Raw genomic sequence first — 19787 nt, forward strand, 5'->3', positions numbered from 1 at the left:
GGAGAGGAGTCTACAAGACTAGATGAACATTGGAGGATAAGTATATGGCACACCATTGCCCTACATACATCCATACATGGATCGATTGATCCGGACAGATGTCAAGTTGTCATTTCTATGGACTGTCCCTTTAAATTAAAGGTCCCAGCGAGCGCTGGACACGTGACTGCATGGGCGGCTCTCCCAACGCTGCCGAAGGGGCGGGGCTACCGACCAGGGGGCGGGCCGCCCCAATACAGAGCACGTGACACGCACACTGGCGGGGCAGCAGAAGCCTAGAGGGGCGGGCAGGGGGGCGGAGCCCGCGATAAAGAAGCCACCCTCTCTCCTCCCTCATTAGCGTCTGTGGTGACGTCACGGCTGGTCAGCTGGTGGAGAGTGTTTGTCGCTGTGCGGGCTGAGCTGAGGTGAGGAGAGCGGGGCCCCCCCTACACCCCGTACAGGGCCCCCAGGGGAGCAGAGTGCGGGGACCGGGAGGAAGGGAGAGCTCCTTTGGGCTCTAATGGAGGGGGCGGGGCTTGTCTGTGTTGTTGTCTCTGATGTAGAGAGCGAGGATGGAGGTGGGAGGAGCCTGAGGTCCCTTACATGGGGGGAGGGGAGCAACAACAAGTGTGAGAGACACGACTGTACTGTACTGGGGTGTCAGTGAGTGGGAGGAGCCAGGACTGTACTGGGGTGTCAGTGAGTGGGAGGAGCTAGGACTACTGGGGTGTCAGTGAGTGGGAGGAGCCAGGACTGTACTGTGGTGTCAGTGAGTGGGAGGAGCCAGGACTGTGGTGTCAGTGAGTGGGAGGAGCCAGGACTGGGGTGTCAGTGAGTGGGAGGAGCCAGGACTGGGGTGTCAGTGAGTGGGAGGAGCCAGGACTGGGGTGTCAGTGAGTGGGAGGAGCCAGGACTGTACTGGGGTGTCAGTGAGTGGGAGGGGCCGGGACTTCACTGTACTGGGGTGTCAGTGAGTGGGAGGAGCCAGGACTGTACTAGGGTGTCAGTGGGTGGGAGGAGCCAGGACTGGGGTGTCAGTGAGTGGGAGGAGCCAGGACTGTACTGGGGTGTCAGTGAGTGGGAGGAGCCTGGACTGCACTGGGGTGTCAGTGAGTGGGAGGAGCCCGGACTGTATTGGGGTGTCAGTGAGTGGGAGGGGCCAGGAGAGCACTGGTGTGTCAGTGAGTGGGAGGGGCCTGGAATGCACTGGTGTGTCAGTGAGTGGGAGGGGCCTGGAATGCACTGGTGTGTCAGTGAGTGGGAGGGGCCTGGAATGCACTGGTGTGTCAGTGAGTGGGAGGGGCCTGGAATGCACTGGTGTGTCAGTGAGTGGGAGGGGCCTGGAATGCACTGGTGTGTCAGTGAGTGGGAGGGGCCTGGAATGCACTGGTGTGTCAGTGAGTGGGAGGGGCCTGGAATGCACTGGTGTGTCAGTGAGTGGGAGGGGCCTGGAATGCACTGGTGTGTCAGTGAGTGGGAGGGGCCTGGAATGCACTGGTGTGTCAGTGAGTGGGAGGGGCCTGGAATGCACTGGTGTGTCAGTGAGTGGGAGGGGCCAGGAATGCACTGGTGTGTCAGTGAGTGGGAGGGGCCAGGAATGCACTGGTGTGTCAGTGAGTGGGAAGGGCCAGGAATGCACTGGTGTCAGTGAGTGGGAGGGGCCAGGAATGCACTGGTGTCAGTGAGTGGGAGGGGCCAGGAATGCACTGGTGTCAGTGAGTGGGAGGGGCCAGGAATGCACTGGTGTGTCAGTGAGTGGGAGGGGCCAGGAATGCACTGGTGTGTCAGTGAGTGGGAGGGGCCAGGAATGCACTGGTGTGTCAGTGAGTGGGAGGGGCCAGGAATGCACTGGTGTGTCAGTGAGTGGGAGGGGCCAGGAATGCACTGGTGTGTCAGTGAGTGGGAGGGGCCAGGAATGCTCTGGTGTGTCCGTGAGTGGGAGGGGCCAGGACTGTACTGGGGTGTCAGTGAGTGGGAAGGGCCAGGAATGGACAAGGGTGTCAGTGAGTGGGAGGAGTCTTTGCTGTCTGGCAATGTGGTGATAGGAGGAGTCAGTCAGTGGGGGCCCTATGACAGTATTGGGGTGTCAGTATCTACAGACCTGCATTGTGTTGATCTGTGGGGAGGACTGGGACTGCACAGTGTTGGGGTGTTTCCTTCTCGGTTCCCTCTTCTCCATTCTAACCAGAAATTGTCCGGAGTCCCCCCTAAGACCCCATACACACTATTAGATTTTCTGCAGATTTTTGTCTTCAGATTTACCAAAACCATGTAGTGCGAGGGCCGGCCTGATTGCATACAAATTGAAACTCTTAAGATTTGACCTCATATTACATGGTTTTGGTAAATCTGAAGACAAAAATCTGCAGAAAATCTAATAGTGTGTATGGGGCCTTAGCCTGTCTGTGGCAGTATGTTGGCAGTGCGGTGCCCTCCCCGAGCCGAGGCCCGCTCATCAGAGATTGGAGGTTCCTCAATCATGTGATTGGCTGGCTGAGCTCGCCATCTTGTAACTGTGTGTGTCCCCAAAAGAGCCCCCCCCCCCTCGGTCACCAGAGGACACCGTGCACACCCCTCCCCCATCCCGACACCTTGCCACCACAGTACAAGTGTGAGAACCAACATCAAGAACACCCCCCCTCCCCCCCTCTGTAAATAGTCTGCAGACTTCATGTAGTGCTCAGTGAGAACTCTGCCCGGGACTGATCTCCATCTACTTCCTGATAAAGATACTTTGTTATTATATATTCTCTAATAATCATAGAGGTGTGTGCAGTGCTGGGACCAGGGCGAAGATTACCCCCCCTTCCCCCTCCACATATCAATACTGCATCCGGTGCCCCCCCCCTCCACATATCAATACTGCATCCGGTGCCCCCCCCCTCCACATATCAATACTGCATCCGGTGCCCCCCCCCTCCACATATCAATACTGCATCCGGTGCCCCCCCCTCCACATATCAATACTGCATCCGGTGCCCCCCCCCTCCACATATCAATACTGCATCCGGTGCCCCCCCCCTCCACATATCAATACTGCATCCGGTGCCCCCCCCCCCTCCACATATCAATACTGCATCCGGTGCCCCCCCCCCCCTCCACATATCAATACTGCATCCGGTGCCCCCCCCCCCCTCCACATATCAATACTGCATCCGGTGCCCCCCCCCCCTCCACATATCAATACTGCATCCGGTGCCCCCCCCCCCTCCACATATCAATACTGCATCCGGTGCCCCCCCCCCCTCCACATATCAATACTGCATCCGGTGCCCCCCCCCCCTCCACATATCAATACTGCATCCGGTGCCCCCCCCCCCTCCACATATCAATACTGCATCCGGTGCCCCCCCCCCCTCCACATATCAATACTGCATCCGGTGCCCCCCCCCCTCCACATATCAATACTGCATCCGGTGCCCCCCCCCCCCTCCACATATCAATACTGCATCCGGTGCCCCCCCCCTCCACATATCAATACTGTATCCGGTGCACCCCTCCCCCCCCCACCCCACAGTGGGAGGGGCCAGGAATGGACTGGGGTGTCAGTGAGTGGGAGGAGCCAGGACTGTACTGGGTTGTCAGTGAGTGGGAGGAGCCAGGACTGTACTGGGTTGTCAGTGAGTGGGAGGAGCCAGGACTGTACTGTGGTGTCAGTGAGTGGGAGGAGCCAGGACTGTACTGTGGTGTCAGTGAGTGGGAGGAGCCAGGACTGTGGTGTCATGTAGTGCTCAGTGAGAACTCTGCCCGGGACTGATCTCCATCTACTTCCTGATAAAGATACTTTGTTATTATTTATTCTCTAATAATCATAGAGGTTTGTGCAGTGCTGGGACCAGGGCGAAGATTACCCCCCCTTCCCCCTCCACATATCAATACTGCATCCGGTGCAGTGGGAGGGGCCAGGAATGGACTGGGGTGTCAGTGAGTGGGAGGAGCCAGGACTGTACTGGGGTGTCAGTGAGTGGGAGGAGCCCCCCCACCCCACATGTATTATAGCCGAAAGTAAAACTTTTTTTTTTTTCAAAATTGTCGTTCTTGGACCTCCAATTTTTTTTTTTTTTGGGTACCACGTCGCACGACCGCACAATTGTCAGTTAAAGCGATGCTATGCTGTATCGCAAAAAATGGCCTGGTCATTAAAGGATTAAAACATTCGTTTTTTTTAATTTTAACCCCTTGCCACCCAGGCCAATTCTGACACTCCTCTCCTGTAAAAATCATAATTTTTTTTTTTTTTTTTTTGCTAGAAAATTACTCAGAACCCCCAAACATTATATATGTGTTTGTTTTTTTTTTAGCAGACGCCCTAGAGAATAAGACGCCCTAGAGAATAAGACGGCGGTCATTGCAACTTTTTATCGTGCACATTATTTGCACAACAATTTTTCAAACATGATTTTTTTTTTTTTTTTTTTTCATGCATTAAAAAAAACCAAAACAGTAAAAATAGCCCATTTTTTTTGCATAATGTGAAAGATGATGTTACGCCGAGTAAATGGATACCACATGTCAAGGTTCAAAATTACACACACACGCGGTATGGCGGCATACTTCGGTACTTAAAAATCTCCATAGGCTGCGCTTTAAAAAATTTTTACTTGTTACATGTTTTTGTGTTTTTTTTTTTTTTTTTTTTTTTTAAGTTTTATTGAGAGCAAATCCAGCGACAAAATGTTGTACAGTAACAATAGGCTGATACACAAACCAATAAGAAAGTAGCAACAAGTAGGAACATAGCGAATCGGTGGATGTCAACATGGCACCAACTCACCTACATTAGACTGAATTAAGACAGTATAAAACACTAATATGGCCCCGAGTCAGGTGAACACAAACAAACTTTCCAATGTGACGAAGAAGACATTTCATCTCAGAATTTAGAAGACAGGAATGTAAGAGTAAGCAGAAAAAGAACCAGAGCAGGCTCAATAGAAACCGTCGGAAAATGAGAGTAAAGACAGACTTAGGGGAGGGGGGAGGAAAGAAAAAAAGGGGGGGGGGGTTTGTGAAAGCAAATGGTAACACATGCAGTTACAATTGCTCTACCGAAGGGACCACAAAGGTCTTACACTCTTGAGAGAACTGGAAATCGTGCCGGTAAATCCAGCTTTTATTAAATTGTTCCTCTTTTCTGTTTAATGCGGCCATCAATTGTTCCATCAGGTTACTTTCATTTAGCACAGCTATCTACTGACCACCTGAAGGGGAATCTGAGCATTTCCATTTTTGCGGGATACATATTTTAGCAGCATTAAAGTGGAGTTCCAGTTATAATTTTTTTTTTTTTTTACATTATTCTGCTGCATTAAATCTAAATAACATCCTGTGGAATTTTTTTTTTTTTTTTTTTTTTTACTCGCTATTTCTGGCCTGTTGCTAGGGGGTCCCTCGTAATCTGCCTCTTCCTCTCCAAGGCACCTGACGTAATTTCCCCCCCGGTGCCCGTGCTCGCTAGTGCTCCTGGGAGATGTCTTGTCGTCATTTCCCAGGAGACACTGGGCATGTTATCGCGGGACCTTCCTCCGTCGCCGCCCGTTGTTATGGCAATGGTACAAACGATCTGGCGCTACGGCCACCGCTAAATCGCGCATGCGCGAGATCGAGAGGCGCGTGCTGGTCATCCAGCATGCACCTCTCCATGCCCATACCAGGAAGGAATCGCGATTGGGCTTCATATGCCCACATCAACGATGGAAATGGCCATATATGGAGGATCAAAAGTTTACAGTAAGGAATTTATTGATTACAATACATAATCTCAATCATTGCGTACTTTTATTTAAATTATGTTGACACTAAAAATAGTACACAAAAAATTAACGTCCCAGCTTTATGGGTCCCTGCCCGTTGCTGCTGATCCCGGGTTGTCCCCCCTCCGCAGGAAATAGACTGGGCACATCCTGGAACTGGATGATGATGACTGGAGGGAGATTTGGGACTTTCCCTTCTCCCCTCTGGTCTCGGCAAGAGATAAACTGGTCCAATACAACATTTTACATAGGGCTCACTATACACCCCACAGGCTCCACAGGATGTCGGTGGCATACTCTCCGCTGTGTTGGCGTTGCTCACACCAACCCGGAGAGTTTTTCCACATTTTTTTGGAGCTGCCCAGCAATTAAACATTACTGGCAAGAGGTCATTTAGGTAATTGCAAAGGTAACCAAGACCAGTGTTCCCTATGATCCTAAATACTGTCTGCTGGGGTTGGTTGAACAAATGTCGGTGATTAGGGCGAGAAAAGTACTTCTATCCCTACTACTGTATTAGGCACGTAAAGCCATCACAATGACCTGGAAACAATCACCCCCCCCTGTTAGATTTTGGAAAAGTCTGATAAATGACAGTTTACCCTTATACAAGGCCACCTACTTGGACAGAGGTTGCCCACAAAAATTTGATAAAGTGTGGACATGTTGGCTAGAAGATGCCACCACAGCAAGTGAAGAAGTACGCAAGACCTAGAATTGGTGATCTATTTAAAAGTGAATTGAGCCCAGATATTCTTATTTTGAAGTATCCTGATAACACCAGTTTGAGCACAGATCCCCCCCCCCCCCCCCCCCCCGAACTGGAACCTCTCCCTACGTTGGGGTAGTAGTTAGTAGTTTGTGTTAAGTTGTACATAGAATTCAAGTTACGGTATGTTGCTGTAACATAAGTCTTGCCCCTGCGTGGGCAATTAAGGTTTGGCCCCTGCGTGGGCTACTATTGTTTTGATTGGAACTGAAAACTCAATAAAAATAATTTTTCAAAAAAAAAAAAAAATAGTACGTTTGAAGGAGGTGGATCTAGAGGGTCTTCTTCTATCGACGCCTCGACATCAGAGTAAGGTGAAGTAAGCACTGCGCCGGATCGTCTGCAAGTGAAATGTCTGTCAGTCTAAAAAAACATTCGCCGAATAGCGTCCCAGAAGGGGCGGACAAGGGAGCATGTCCAAAAATACGTGTAGTAGTGAACCGTCTGGTTGTCGCCAGCAGGTGGAGGGAACTGAAGGGTAAATCTCCTGTAAGAGCGTGGGTACTCTATACCAGCGGGTCAGGACCTTAAACCCCATCTCCTGGAACCTATCCGCAATTGAGGAGTGGTGTACAAAATATGTTCTCTCTGTTCTTTTTTAGGCGCGTTTTACTGCACGTCGACATCACGCATCCCACGCTGCGCGTCCTTTACACCGTCACGTGGTCTGTGTTGGGTTTCCATACTCGTTAGCAGCGGAGGTAACTGGAGGCCGGTTGGCCAGAGATCTGTCGGCGTCCCTCCCCCGCAATCTGCTATACGGCGTGATGTGGGTGGGCGGTCCTGCGGTGGCGCATATAGGGGCGTCTCTCCGGGCAGCCATGGCACTCGAGGCTCTCAACACACCCGAGTCACATGACCGGAATCTTTCCTCCCTTTTTTTTTTCTTGATTCCTTATTCACACCAGGTATTTTGGCATTTCTACACCTCTGCATTTTTTTTCACTGATTTATAGTATTCCTCTTTCACCACCTACTTACTCCTGGTTCACCTCACTGCTGCTCTGGCAGCCGTTGGCTGCCTGTTTCCGCCTAGAATCCCTCCCTCACCATCCACACCATCCAGCCACTCATCTTGCCACTAGCTCACCATCATCGTTCCTCATTTTTTCCTCCCCTAGAGATGTCTCGTGGTCCTATGCCCGCCCTGATTGCTGCCCGCTTGGTTGCCCCCGCTCGGCTGTCCACCATGGCTCCCGGTTGGAGGTGCCTTCCGGTGTTTTTGGCACCCCATTAATACACCTTTAGCCGACGAACTTCAATTAGTAAGTACACTGCGGTGTTATGTGGGGTTTTACCCTACCCCTCTATACCTTTTCAATGATAACTGAATACTTTTCATATTACTTCCATTTTAGACTATCGCGTGCATGCTCCTGATGAGTGGCGCATCAGCCATGAAACGCGTAGAGCTACCTTATGTCGTGTTTCTACCCACGTATACCCAGATCTTCAAGCTATCATGCAATTCTTAACATTACAGGTTTAGTGAGGCCTTAGGTCCTGCAGGCATTACCTCACAATTATATTTATATTCAATCTTGTTTCTGGTTGAACAATGGAATTTTATTATGGCTCTCTTCATGACATTTTATTATTATTATTATTATTATTATTATTTTTACCTATGTACTATCATGTATTAACCTTCTACCTATTGATGGTCACGATTCAAGACATTTGTGTTTATCAGTTGTGGGCATTTTCGCTACTGTATGTATTAATTACCTTGATATTAACATTTTATGTATGTTCATAAGTATGTATATCATTAAAAATTCCCCTGTTCAGCTCAACTACCTTCTTGCTATCATGTGCTTCACACAAAGTCCCACCCCCCCTTGCCTCCCTCTTCTCGATATATTAGGGATGGAAATGCATGACCTCACCAGGCCACGATTTCTCTCAAAGTCCCATAGGGATGGAAACACGTGACCTTACCAGGTCTAGGCCTCCCAGAAAGTCCCTAAATTCCTTTTCTCTTCCTCATGAAGAAAGTCTTGGTATCTATATCTGTTGATCAAGAGAAATTCCCTAAACCTCCTCACTGACAGACTAGAAGGAAACTCTTGGGGCACCAATAACTGGCAAAGGTGAGGGAGTGTGGGGGACCATCGTGACGCAAACCGTTTTAGCTACTACCGACAGAGTAGTCCCAATCAAAGGGTGGGATTTCAGGGGTACTGGCGGGGTAGAAGTCTGCCACAACAAACTTGAAAGGGGAAAGGGGGACATTGCCTGTTCCGCCCCCACCCACTCCTTCTCTGAGAAACGCTTGGTCCAGTCTAGGGCTCTGGTTAAATTGACCGCCTAGTAATATTTAAACGGGTCTGGGAACCCTATGCCGCCCTGGTCTTTTGGTAAGGTCGGGACAGTATTTTTGATTTGTAGCCCCAGAGGAAGTTCAAAAACTCCCCACGGACTGACCGTAGAAAGTGACTTGGGACAGCTATTGGTAATGTTTGGAGGAGGTACGATAATTTTGGCAAAATGGCCAGAAGAGAGAATTCTTGTGCCAACGCTGGAGATCTAGGCGTAGAGCGGCAAGCCAGGGGGAGAAATTCTCCTGAAAAACTTCAGATAGTGAGGGGGTAAGATAAACGCCCAGATATTTGATTTTGTGGCGAGCCCAAGAGAAGGGGAAACTCTGTTGTATGTTACTGAGAGTCTCCTTAGGTAAATTTATGTTCAAAGCTTCAGATTTGTGCACATTCATTTTTTTTTTTTTTTTCATAATTAGAAAGAGCGGAGTACGTTCTAAGAATCTGCAATAAATTGGGGATGGAAGTCTCGTGACTTGTTATAAAAAATAATAAATCATCGGCGTATGGTTACATGTTTTGAGTTACAGAGGAGGTCTAGGGGTAGAATTATTGCTCTCACTCTAACGTTCACGACAATACCTCACGTGTGATTTAAACACCGTTTACATATGTGGACTTGCGTATGCATTCGCTTCTGCGTGCGAGCACACGGGGACGCTGATGGCAGGGGTGAGTCGGTAGAAACACGGGAGGGGAAGACGTCCCCTCTTGCTGCCCGTAAGAACGATTAAGCAGCAGAACAACCGCTATGATCATTCTTATGGTGTATGGAATTGCTGGCTCTAATAGGCGATATCTGAATGATGTCTGTAGCTGCAGGCATCGTTCAGATATCCCCGCTCAAAGTCAAGGACATCATATGATGGCAGGCGGGAAGTGGTTAACATGTCATACTTGCCTCCTCTGTACAGTTGGTTTTGCACAGAGGGGCCCCCGATCCTCCTTCTTGGGGCCCTCAGCGGTGCTCCTGGCTCCTCCTCTTCTCTTCTCGATTGCCCCGTCGGAGAAGCGATCTCCCTCTGGGCATACGTGCGGGCGAGTTCTGCTGCTTCGTCTATTGATACAGACAACAGGACTTGACTCCGCCCCGACGTCATTGGATTTGATTGACAGCAGCGGGAGCCAATCCAATCAGGACCCAAGACACCGGCTGGAGTGGGTGTGCTCGTCCCCGGCTCAGGAACGATCGGGCTCAGGTAAGTAGAAGGGGGGCTCTGTCGGGCTGATGCACTACAAGAGGATTTTCACCTCAAAACCACAGGGGGTTTACAACCCCTTTTAAGGGGGTAAATCCTTTCCGGGGCTGAAATGGTTAATGTGACCTATAAACTGTACAACTCAGTTGAACAACAAAGTGAAATCTTTTAGGTTGAGAGAAGTATAAATATGCAACCATATTATTTTAGTTTTTTAAGTGGGCACACCCTTCACTAATACTTTGTTGAAGCACCTTTTTGGTTTTATTACAGCACTCGGTCGTTTTGGGTATGAGTCTATCAGCATGGCACATCCTGACTCTTCTTCTGCAAAAATGCTCCAAATCTGTCAGATTGTGAGGACATCTCCTGTGCACAGCCCTCTTCAGATCACCCCACAGATTTTCAATGGGATGTAGGTCTGGGCTCTGGCTGGGCCTTTCCAAAACTTTAATCTTCTTCTGGTGAAGCCGTTCCTTTGTTGATTTGGATGTATACTTTGGGTCGTTGTCATGCTGAAAGATGAAGTTCCTCTTCATGTTCAGCTTTCTAGCAGAAGTCTGAAGGTTTGGTGCCAATATTGACTGGTATTTGGAACTGTTTCATAATTCCCTCTACCTTGACTAAGCTGAAACAACCTCAAAGCATGTTGCTGCCACCACCATGCTTCACAGTGGGTATGGTGTTCTTTTGGTGATGTGGTGTTTTTGCTCCAAACATATCTTTTGGAATTGTGGCCAAAAAGTTCAACCTTGGTTTCATCAGACCAGAACACATTTTCCCACATGCTTTTGGGAGACTTCAGATGTGTTTTTGCAAAATTTAGTCGGGCTTGGATGTTTTTTCTTGGTAAGAAAACGCTTCCGTCTTGCTATTCCACCTCACAGCCCAGACATATGAAGAATACGGGAGATTGTTGTCACATGTGCCACACAGCCAGTACTTGCCAGATATTCCTGTAGCTCCTTTAATGTTGCTGTAGGCCTCTTGGCAGCCTCCCTGAGCAGTTTTCTTGTCATCTTCATCAATTTTGGAGGGACGTCCAGTTCTTGGTGATGTCACTGTTGTGACATATTTTCTCCACTTCTGTCTTCACTGTGTTCCATGGTACATCTAATGCCTTGGAAATTCTTTTGTGCCCTTCTCCTGACCGATGCCTTTTAACAATGAGATCCCTCTGATGCTTTCAAAGCTCTCTGCGGACCATGGCTTCTGCTGTAGGATGCGACTAAGAAAATGTCAGGAAAGACCTACTAGAACAGCTGAACTTTATTTGGGGTTAATCAGAGGCACATTAAATGATGGTAGGTGTGTACTGACTCCTATTTAACATGAGTTTGAATGTGACTGCTCAATTTTGAATACAGTTACATCCCCAGTTATAAGACGGTGTGCACACTTCTGCAAACACATTATTTTATTTTTACTATCTCTCCCCCCCCCCCCCCCTCCCAAAAAAAAAAAAAAAAAGATTTGTTTGTTTTTCAATTAAGTTGTACAGTTTATAGGTCACATTAAGGTTGGATTCACATCTAAGCCGCATGCAGCTCGCAGCAGGGGTCCAGTTCGTCCCTGTTCTCCGTTTCAGGGACGAATTGAGGATGAATTTTTGCCTGAATTCAGACCTGAAACGGAGCCAAAGACATACAGGACCCCTGTGTAATCTGCTCTGCAACCGCCTCGGAGATATGTGAACCGGCTCCATAGAGAGCCGGTGAGTCTCCTGTCATGCGAATTGGATGCGGAGAAATCCACATCCAATTCGCAATAGTGTGGACCCAGCCTAAAGGTGGAAAAAGTTTTGATCTATCTTTTGTCTAATTCTTTTTACATCCCTGAAACCTGACATTGTAAGGCAGTTGTAAACCCCCGTGAAGAAAAAACAAAAAAAATGTAAGACAAAGGCATAATGTGCCAGTATGCATCACATACTAGCTCATTATGAAATACTTGCATTAGAACGAAGCCCTGCAGCGGCGCCCTCACACCGCTGACACGGCCTACGTCTTCCCCGGTGTTTCTTCTGGGTTCACGGGCACTGTGATTGGCCGGAGCCGCGATGACGTCACTCCCGGGTGCCGCCGGTCACGGCACAGGCCCTGAATAAAAGGCACGGGCGGCGCAGTATACAGTAAATATATCCTAAATGGTGCAAGTTTAAGAGATATTTACAGTACCTATAGGTAAGCCTTATTCTAGGCTTACCTGTAGGTACAAACAAGAGGAGTTTACTTCCTTTTTAACAGAGGTGTGTATACTTTTTATATCCACTGTATAATATATATGCAATTTTTATATTTTATTGAAAAGACTAAACCTTAAAGTTTAGATAGCAGAAGCCCTCAAATACATTTACATTGGCATCCTGGCACAGGAGGATGCAAGAAGCTGTACTCAAGCTACAGCGTACATCCTGATTGATTTACATGTGTTGTTTTTTCCCGAATGCACACATGTGCCACATTGGTATTACAACATTAGCACCTGCTGTTTGGCTCATAGGTGCGTGCAGGGGAGGGTTGGTTGCCTTAGGCCTGGGGGGCAAGTCCGGGCAAGTGGCCCATTGAACGATCGAATCAGCTCACCATCCATGCCCACCTGGTTTTCCAATGCAGCCGGACTGGTGACCATCCAATGCAGCCTGATCACTGGGGCAGGGTATATGAGGGGGGGTGGGAGTGATGTGAGGGTCAGCTGGGGGTGTCGGGGTCTCTCCTCACCTGGAAGCTCAGCTCAGCAGGTCCTTGCATGCCACGGCCTCCTGGGGGGGGAGGGGGGCGGTGATGGTCCTGGGGCCCCGCAGCTTGAGCCAGTCATGCGTCCCGAGTCCCTGGCATGCCCTGCCTCTAAGACTCCAGGAGTTGTAGTTTCCTCTGCGCTGCTCTTAACACTGAGAGCTTCTGCGTGGACTACAACTCCCCGAATAAAACAGTGGCTGCCACGGCCGAGCCCCCGCCCCCTGGTCCGACTTCCTAGAGAAGAAAAAAAATGGGGGGAAATTGCCCCCCCCCCAACCCCCCCCCCCCCCCCCCCCCCCGGCCCAGCACGCCCCTGCGTGTACTAAAGCAGAGTACTGAGACCAATAGCAGCCAGTTGGCAGCCTTTATTAAGCTTTTACCTGGTACAGGGCAGCGTTCCTCCCCCTGACACCAGCGATAGGGTGTTATTTACTCCCACTGGATGCCAGGACATTTTCTACACCCATTGGCCTTAGTGTGTACCCCCTAAAGTCTGAAGGACAGTAAACTGGCCCCTTGTTTGGAGAACCCTGGACTACATCTTAGAAAGCCCGTTGTACTGGCCATCGGGACTACTGGGAGTTTCCTGGTGGGCCGATGGCTCAGTGGGCCGGTTTTAGTGACAGCCAGTGTTGTCGCTAGGGGGTGGCTTTTGGGGCTATAACCCTGAATCTGGGGCCCATAGCCCCAAATCCCAGGGGTCCCCAACCACGGGAAGTGAGCCGTGGCCTCTCTGCGGGCAGGCAGCACGGGAGACCTCATCTCTCACCGCCCACCCTGCATCACCGCTGTTCCGCCCTCACTGTACAGCCGTGGGCAGCAGTAAGATAACATCATCGCTTACTGTCTGCCCTCTCTCTAGGGTCCCCAGAGAGCCCCCCCTACTTACATTAGGGTCCCCAATGTAAGGGAGGGGGCTCTCTGGGGACTCTGATGTAAGGGGGAGGCTTTTTTTGCGCAATTGCGTATAGTTTATATACTGTTTGTTTATTTCTATTTTATTTATTTTGTGCATGTTTGCAAAATTAAAGTGGGCCGGTCTGGATGAAGTCCAGCGCCAAGTTTTTATCCCAGTCCAGCCCTGATTGTTGGTGATTTATTATTATTATTATTATTATTATTCATGTTTTATAGTGCGCCAACGGTTTGCACAGTGCAATTGAGCTACTAAGATCGTCTGTAAAGCTCTAACCCAACTGTGTGGCTCTAACATTGGCGTATTACCTTGCCATTATTAAAGTTAATGTTCCACCTACTGGATGGTGGGTTGACTCTGTTGGGGGGGTCTCAAGTTTAGGATCTCCCTGCCCCCTCACAGCCATTGTGAGGCCAAGTAATTGGTGAGGTCCTCTTGTATTGCTTGTAGCAATGAGGTGGAGCTGTATGTGGGTTTTGCCATTTGAGTCTTCAAACGTGATCAGAAGCCACTAGGCGATCTAAACCTTTCTTCTCTCCACTCAGGAATTAATTGTCTTTTCAGCAGTGAATGTGATTTAGGGATGAGTGAAATTTACTAAAATTGAATACGTTCAACAAAATGCTTTGGAGTAGTGGAGGCAAAATGGAGGTGGTTTTTAAAGGTGAAATGGGCTTTTAATTCTTCAGAGGGTTTGGAAGGCTCCTTTTTGACTATCCTGGACCTGTTTTTGTACCAAAAAAAAAATGATGGCTCTAGGGCTACCAGAGTGCCCCTATCGGAGAGCAGGTGTCCTCCAGAGGTTGTCTCCCAGATAAGTTTCCACTGACACCATTGATCTTTTTAACTATTTATAAGAGGGTAATTCTTTCCAATGACCACAAGTCTAAGGAGCACTGACCATAACTCTAATGCATCATGGGTTGTAGCTATAGGAATTTTTAGCAGGGGTTTTCTGAGACCAGGAAAATATTTCAAGGGTTCCTCTGTGTTAAAAAGGTTGAGACAGGCTGCTCTAGGGCTTTGATGACTCTAGGCCTCTAAATTCCTCACTGTAGCAGTAACTCACTGCAATGAAATCCTATTGGTCATTGGCTTACATATATTCTCTTTTGCGGCTTAGGCAAGTCACAAGTCTAATCACCATGGGAGGGGCTGTGAGCGCCGGAGAGGACAATGACGACTTAATCGATAACTTGAAAGAAGCTCAGTACATTCGCACCGAGGAGGTAGAGCAGGCTTTTCGAGCAATTGACCGGGCCGACTACTACCTGGAGGAATTTAAGGAAAATGCCTATAAGGACTTGGCGTGGAAGCACGGGAACATTCACCTTTCCGCACCGTGCATTTATTCCGAAGTGATGGAGGCATTGGAGCTCCAGCCAGGATTGTCCTTCCTCAATCTGGGCAGTGGGACCGGCTACCTTAGCACAATGGTTGGGTTAATCTTGGGTAAGCCAAACCTCTATTAATCTTCAAATATGTCAGCTGCTGGGTATCCTGTCCTTCCATCTTCCTATTCATTGGTATCTTAGGCTGGCCCTCGGTTCTTCTCTGGTGGGACGCTGGGCATCAATAGATCTGATGTGGCAATGGCTGCTATTGACGGAGGACTGTTGGGTTTTTTTTTTTTAAATGCTGAAATTCTTCCAAGGTCTATGTAGAAGCAGCCATGCAAGGCTTCTAATGAAGGTGGAGATTAATATATCTGTAAGACTATATAAATGTATCTAGTCTTTATCATATGAAATGATTGCCTCTTCATTCGATCATTACCGGTTATAATAATAACTTAAGACTTAAGCTGTTAAGAGTGGGTGCAAACCAGGACGGAGCCCACTCGCACTCCGGTATCAGATGATGCAAGTCTGAAAAGCAGGGTTGCACACCGCTGGTATCATCCACAAAAAACTTTATTGGACACTGCTCAGACAGAACCTGGTCCTGCCATGGTGTTGTGTGAACAGACTCCTGTAACGTTTGTTGTGGATGATACCAGCGGTATGCAACCCTCCTTTTCAACTAGCAAAAAATGGCATTATCACGATTCTAAGTAGATGTCCAGAGCATCCCACCATCAGAAGTCAAGAGTCCTCCACCTTCTCTTACAGCACAGTGCACCTCCTGTTTATCTTGTGCTGCTTCCGTAAACAAGCTGGGGGGAGAAGCTGGAAAGCAGAAAGTGCATGGTCTGGAGGAGGATCAGAGGAGGGCTGGAGTCAGCTGTTGAATGCTGAGACCAGGGGAGGATGAGACAAGGGGGTGCTGCGGCTGTAGGGGGAGGATCTGTAGAAGGAGTTCTATCTTTTTCTCTGCTGCCGACTGCTGAGCCGAGGAGGGTGCCACAGCTTCAGGAGAGGTGTGAGGGCCATGTGAAATGGCCTGGTGAGCCGGATTTAGCCCACGGGACTTGCGTTTTGACACATGCTGTATAACAAAAGATGTGTATACTTGCCTAATCTAAGAGTGCTATGGTCCGATCACATCCTTCAGTGAAAACGGATGCAGTGCCTGGGCAGTGATGTCAACCATAGACTTGCTATGGGGCATCTGTTGTCGGATGTCACCCCTCTACCCTGAAGCCAGCGCTGGGAGCCAATCATGTGACTGGATCGTTGTACCCTTAGATTAGGCAAGTATACGCATCTTTCATTTACAGGATAGTTAGTATAGGGCTTAGTATTAGCCTGGACTTCCTTTGCATAGGGTGAGAAAAAAATTGTCTGGGGCTCTGTTCCCTTAACTTCCTGTCATGATGACACCATTTTTCAGACAGGAAGTGAGAGAAAATCTGCAACCGGAACGCAGCTTTAAAAATATGACGGGGATTCCAGTTTTCCCCTGGTGCTGTTGGTGACTTTCTTTCACTTTCTGTCTCATAAAATGTCAGCAGGACAGGAAGTGAAGGGGAAATGTCTCTAACCGGGCCCCAGGTTTGTTTTTTGTGAATTGGGAACACACAAACATATATTGTGGGGTTTTCTCATATTTCACTGCAAAAGTGGATATACATGTGACAACATTTTGGCTTTAGATGATATTTTATTAAAATACACTTTAAGATCAACCTCAAAATACACTTCCTAACAAAGCTCACGTGCCGTGCCTTCTTCCTGTACTCTCCTATTTCAAAGTGTATTGTTTGCTTCAAAACAGGTGCACTTTATGGAAGCTGGAGCTTACTGGTATGATTACCATGTACACAACGCTTTGGTGTGAAATTGTGGGAAAGAATGGGACAGTGTAACAACATTAACAGTTCCTTCTGTGCCCTCAGGACCATTTGGCATCAATCATGGTGTTGAGCTTCACCAAGATGTCATTGAATATGCCAAGCAAAAGTTGGAACAGTTTGTCCGCACCAGCGACAGCTTTGACAGGTAAGGCTTCCTTGGTGAGGCGGGATCTTCAAAGGGAACCTATCAGGGCAGAGATAAGGTGGTGGCCGTTGGTAATAAAGATGCAGAATCTAAGTTGTCATGCTGGTTCTTGTTTAACTCCATAGTAAGTTCTGGATCTGGAACATGTACGCAGGTCATGGTTTCCTGACAAATCTATGGCTGCATACTTCTAGAACTGAATATGTATCTGTGGCTTCACCTTCTCTAACAATCAGACCAACAATCGGACCATTTGTGCTCAGCTGGTATCGGGTAAGGACACAGCCTGCACATAGCACTTGGTCACTTTGGCAGCAGATAAGGAAATGGGGCACCTAAAGTAGCCTTGTGTGTGCACTCCCATACTTGGTTACAGAAACTCAGGGGGCTCTGTATATAAATGCTAGCATCTATTCTTGAGTTTGCACTTGGGGCCCATTTCTCCCTTCTTACCATGTTGGTTCACAACCAAAGTCCTGCTTGGACCTTCCTCTTCCCACACCTTTCGGTTCAGAAGCACGATGGGTGATCAATGGGGAGGGAGGCAGTCCCATCATTTCTTGTGTCTCTCCTTTCCTTTCCAGGTTTGAGTTCTGTGAGCCTTCCTTTGTGGCTGGAAACTGCCTAGACATTTCTCTGGAGTCCTCCGCCTATGATCGCGTCTACTGTGGAGCCGGGGTGCAGAAGGAGCATGAAGATTACATGAAGAATCTACTGAAAATGGGTGGGATTCTTGTCATGCCACTGGAGGAAAAGGTAGCTCCCATTAAACATTTCCAGCTTATCAGATGGCTTTGTGAGAGTATTGGTTTATTGCTATATTTACACCCACGACTGACCCTATAGGACTTTACAGATTGCATTCAACTCTTCATATCCGTTCATAACAGCTAAAATGTGTAGGCTGGCTTTGCTTATCTGAAAATACCAGTTTTATGGGCTCACCACTTTTGAGACCCTGATTTGGGACATCGGAGGTCCTGATCAGAGCATTTGTTCCCAGAACTTGGAAAGTGCTGAAACCTTGTGGGTAGGCATAACACAGCCAACTAGTTTTTCCAGGGCAGATTTTGAATGGCAGCCTCCATACGTCTATGGAGCTTAGAGGACCTGGGATGGTTCCACTTGAACCTTCTTTGACTTTACATACTTTGTTTCTTCAGAAGTGAACAAACAAATGGCAACCACCCCAGCCTATAACTGGCCTCTGCAGCAAGGAGCACATGGAAGGGCAACATACATCAGAAACAAACAATTTCCCAGCTCGCTTACCGGCTAGCCTGCAATTGGAGCACATTATAGCAATGGATAGACTAAGGGCAGAGAGCTCACCCCTCAAAGGTACAGGGACACTCAGGACACCCAACAAGGGCACAATGGCAGCTAAAGGTATCGTATAGGTATTGCTATATGTGCTCCAATTTGGTAGACTCTCAAAAATGATAGTTAGGACTGCAGTACATTGGGGTGCCTTGACGTGGCCACTGCGGCTTACACGTATGTTTGCAAATGTGTGTGACTAAACCCCTTGTTTTGTAAGGTGAACTGTTAGATGGGGTCAATTTTTTTTTTTTTTTTTTTTTTTTGCAGGCTAGCAGGTAAGTGTGCTGTGAATTTTGGTTTGTTTTTGATGTGCGTTGCTTTTCCATGTGCTCCTTGTTGCAAAGGCCAGTTATAGGTTGGAGTGGTTGCCTTTTGCTTGTACAGTTGTTTGAATTTGATGTGGGGATGCGATGGACACCTTCAGCTGCTATAGTGTCTTTACTGGTTGTCCCGTGCATCCCTTGACCCTTTTAAGGAGGGGAACACCTGCCCTTCATCTATCCATTATTTTATATATGCTCTCCAATTTGGGAGACTCTCAAAATAACAGTTAGGATTGCAGTACACTGGGGTGCCTTGAAACGGCCTCTGCAGCTTAAACATGTTTGTTAATTTGTGCAACTAAACCCTTTGTAAGGTGAACTGTTGGAGTCAATTTTTTGTTTGTTTTTGGAGGCTAGCTGGTAAGAGCTGGGAATTTTTTTGTTTGTCCTTAAGAAGTGAAATAAATAATAATATAGTGGATGGGCATCTTGATGGGATGCAATGTGTGGGGATGGGGACAATTGTGGGTGATCACTCAGGTTGAACTGGATGGACTGGTGTCTTTATTCAACGTTAGTAACTACGTGACTATGTGAACTTGTGAATTATTTTTAGCTAGCTAGCAGATATTAGCTAGCAAGTATTGTTGTATCTCAATGTTTATCTTATTTCTGATCCAGCTGACAAAGATCACACGTACTGGACCTTCAAGCTGGGAGACTGAGAAGATCTTGGCTGTGTCGTTTGCTCCTCTTGTACAGCCCAGTAAATCCGACATGGTGAAGAGGCCACCTCTCAATCTCCGTAAGTTAAAATTTAAAAATTGCAACTCGGTAAAACCTTACTGTTTTGCCCATTTTTATCTTAAAATGAAAATCCAGACAGAACTTGGAGCTTGGTAGGAAGCAGAAAAGGGTTTGAAGGTCTGTCTGGTGGTTGTTGCCGTGTTCCTGATAAGCAGATTGTCCTCCCTTTTCTGTCCCGTAGATTGCCCTCACTTCCTGTCCCGATTGTCACTGGATGAAATGTAGGGCCAATCAAAGGCTGATAGAACCTCTTTTCTGAATGTTATTTTTATTGTGGTTTGTGATACCTGCTGGATCTCTCCACGTTTATATCCCATCACCCAGGACAAACCGAGA

At 48.0% G+C, this 19787-nt stretch overlaps 1 protein-coding gene across 1 annotated transcript in view; it reads left to right on the top strand.

The window, feature by feature from the left end:
* The first annotated feature begins 266 nt into the window (after nucleotides 1–266).
* The window catches only part of PCMTD2 (protein-L-isoaspartate (D-aspartate) O-methyltransferase domain containing 2), a 22020-nt gene continuing 2499 nt past the window's right edge, over nucleotides 267–19787 (top strand). Inside the window, exons 1-5 of the mRNA XM_073607429.1 lie at nucleotides 267–407; nucleotides 14802–15130; nucleotides 16956–17058; nucleotides 17643–17814; nucleotides 19326–19449. Coding sequence (XP_073463530.1) covers nucleotides 14824–15130; nucleotides 16956–17058; nucleotides 17643–17814; nucleotides 19326–19449 — 706 coding nt within the window. The 5' untranslated portion in view covers nucleotides 267–407; nucleotides 14802–14823. The remainder of the gene's footprint in view (nucleotides 408–14801; nucleotides 15131–16955; nucleotides 17059–17642; nucleotides 17815–19325; nucleotides 19450–19787) is intronic.

The sequence above is a fragment of the Aquarana catesbeiana genome, linkage group LG12, assembly GCF_042186555.1.
Source record: "Aquarana catesbeiana isolate 2022-GZ linkage group LG12, ASM4218655v1, whole genome shotgun sequence".
Taxonomy (NCBI): Eukaryota; Metazoa; Chordata; class Amphibia; order Anura; family Ranidae; genus Aquarana; species Aquarana catesbeiana.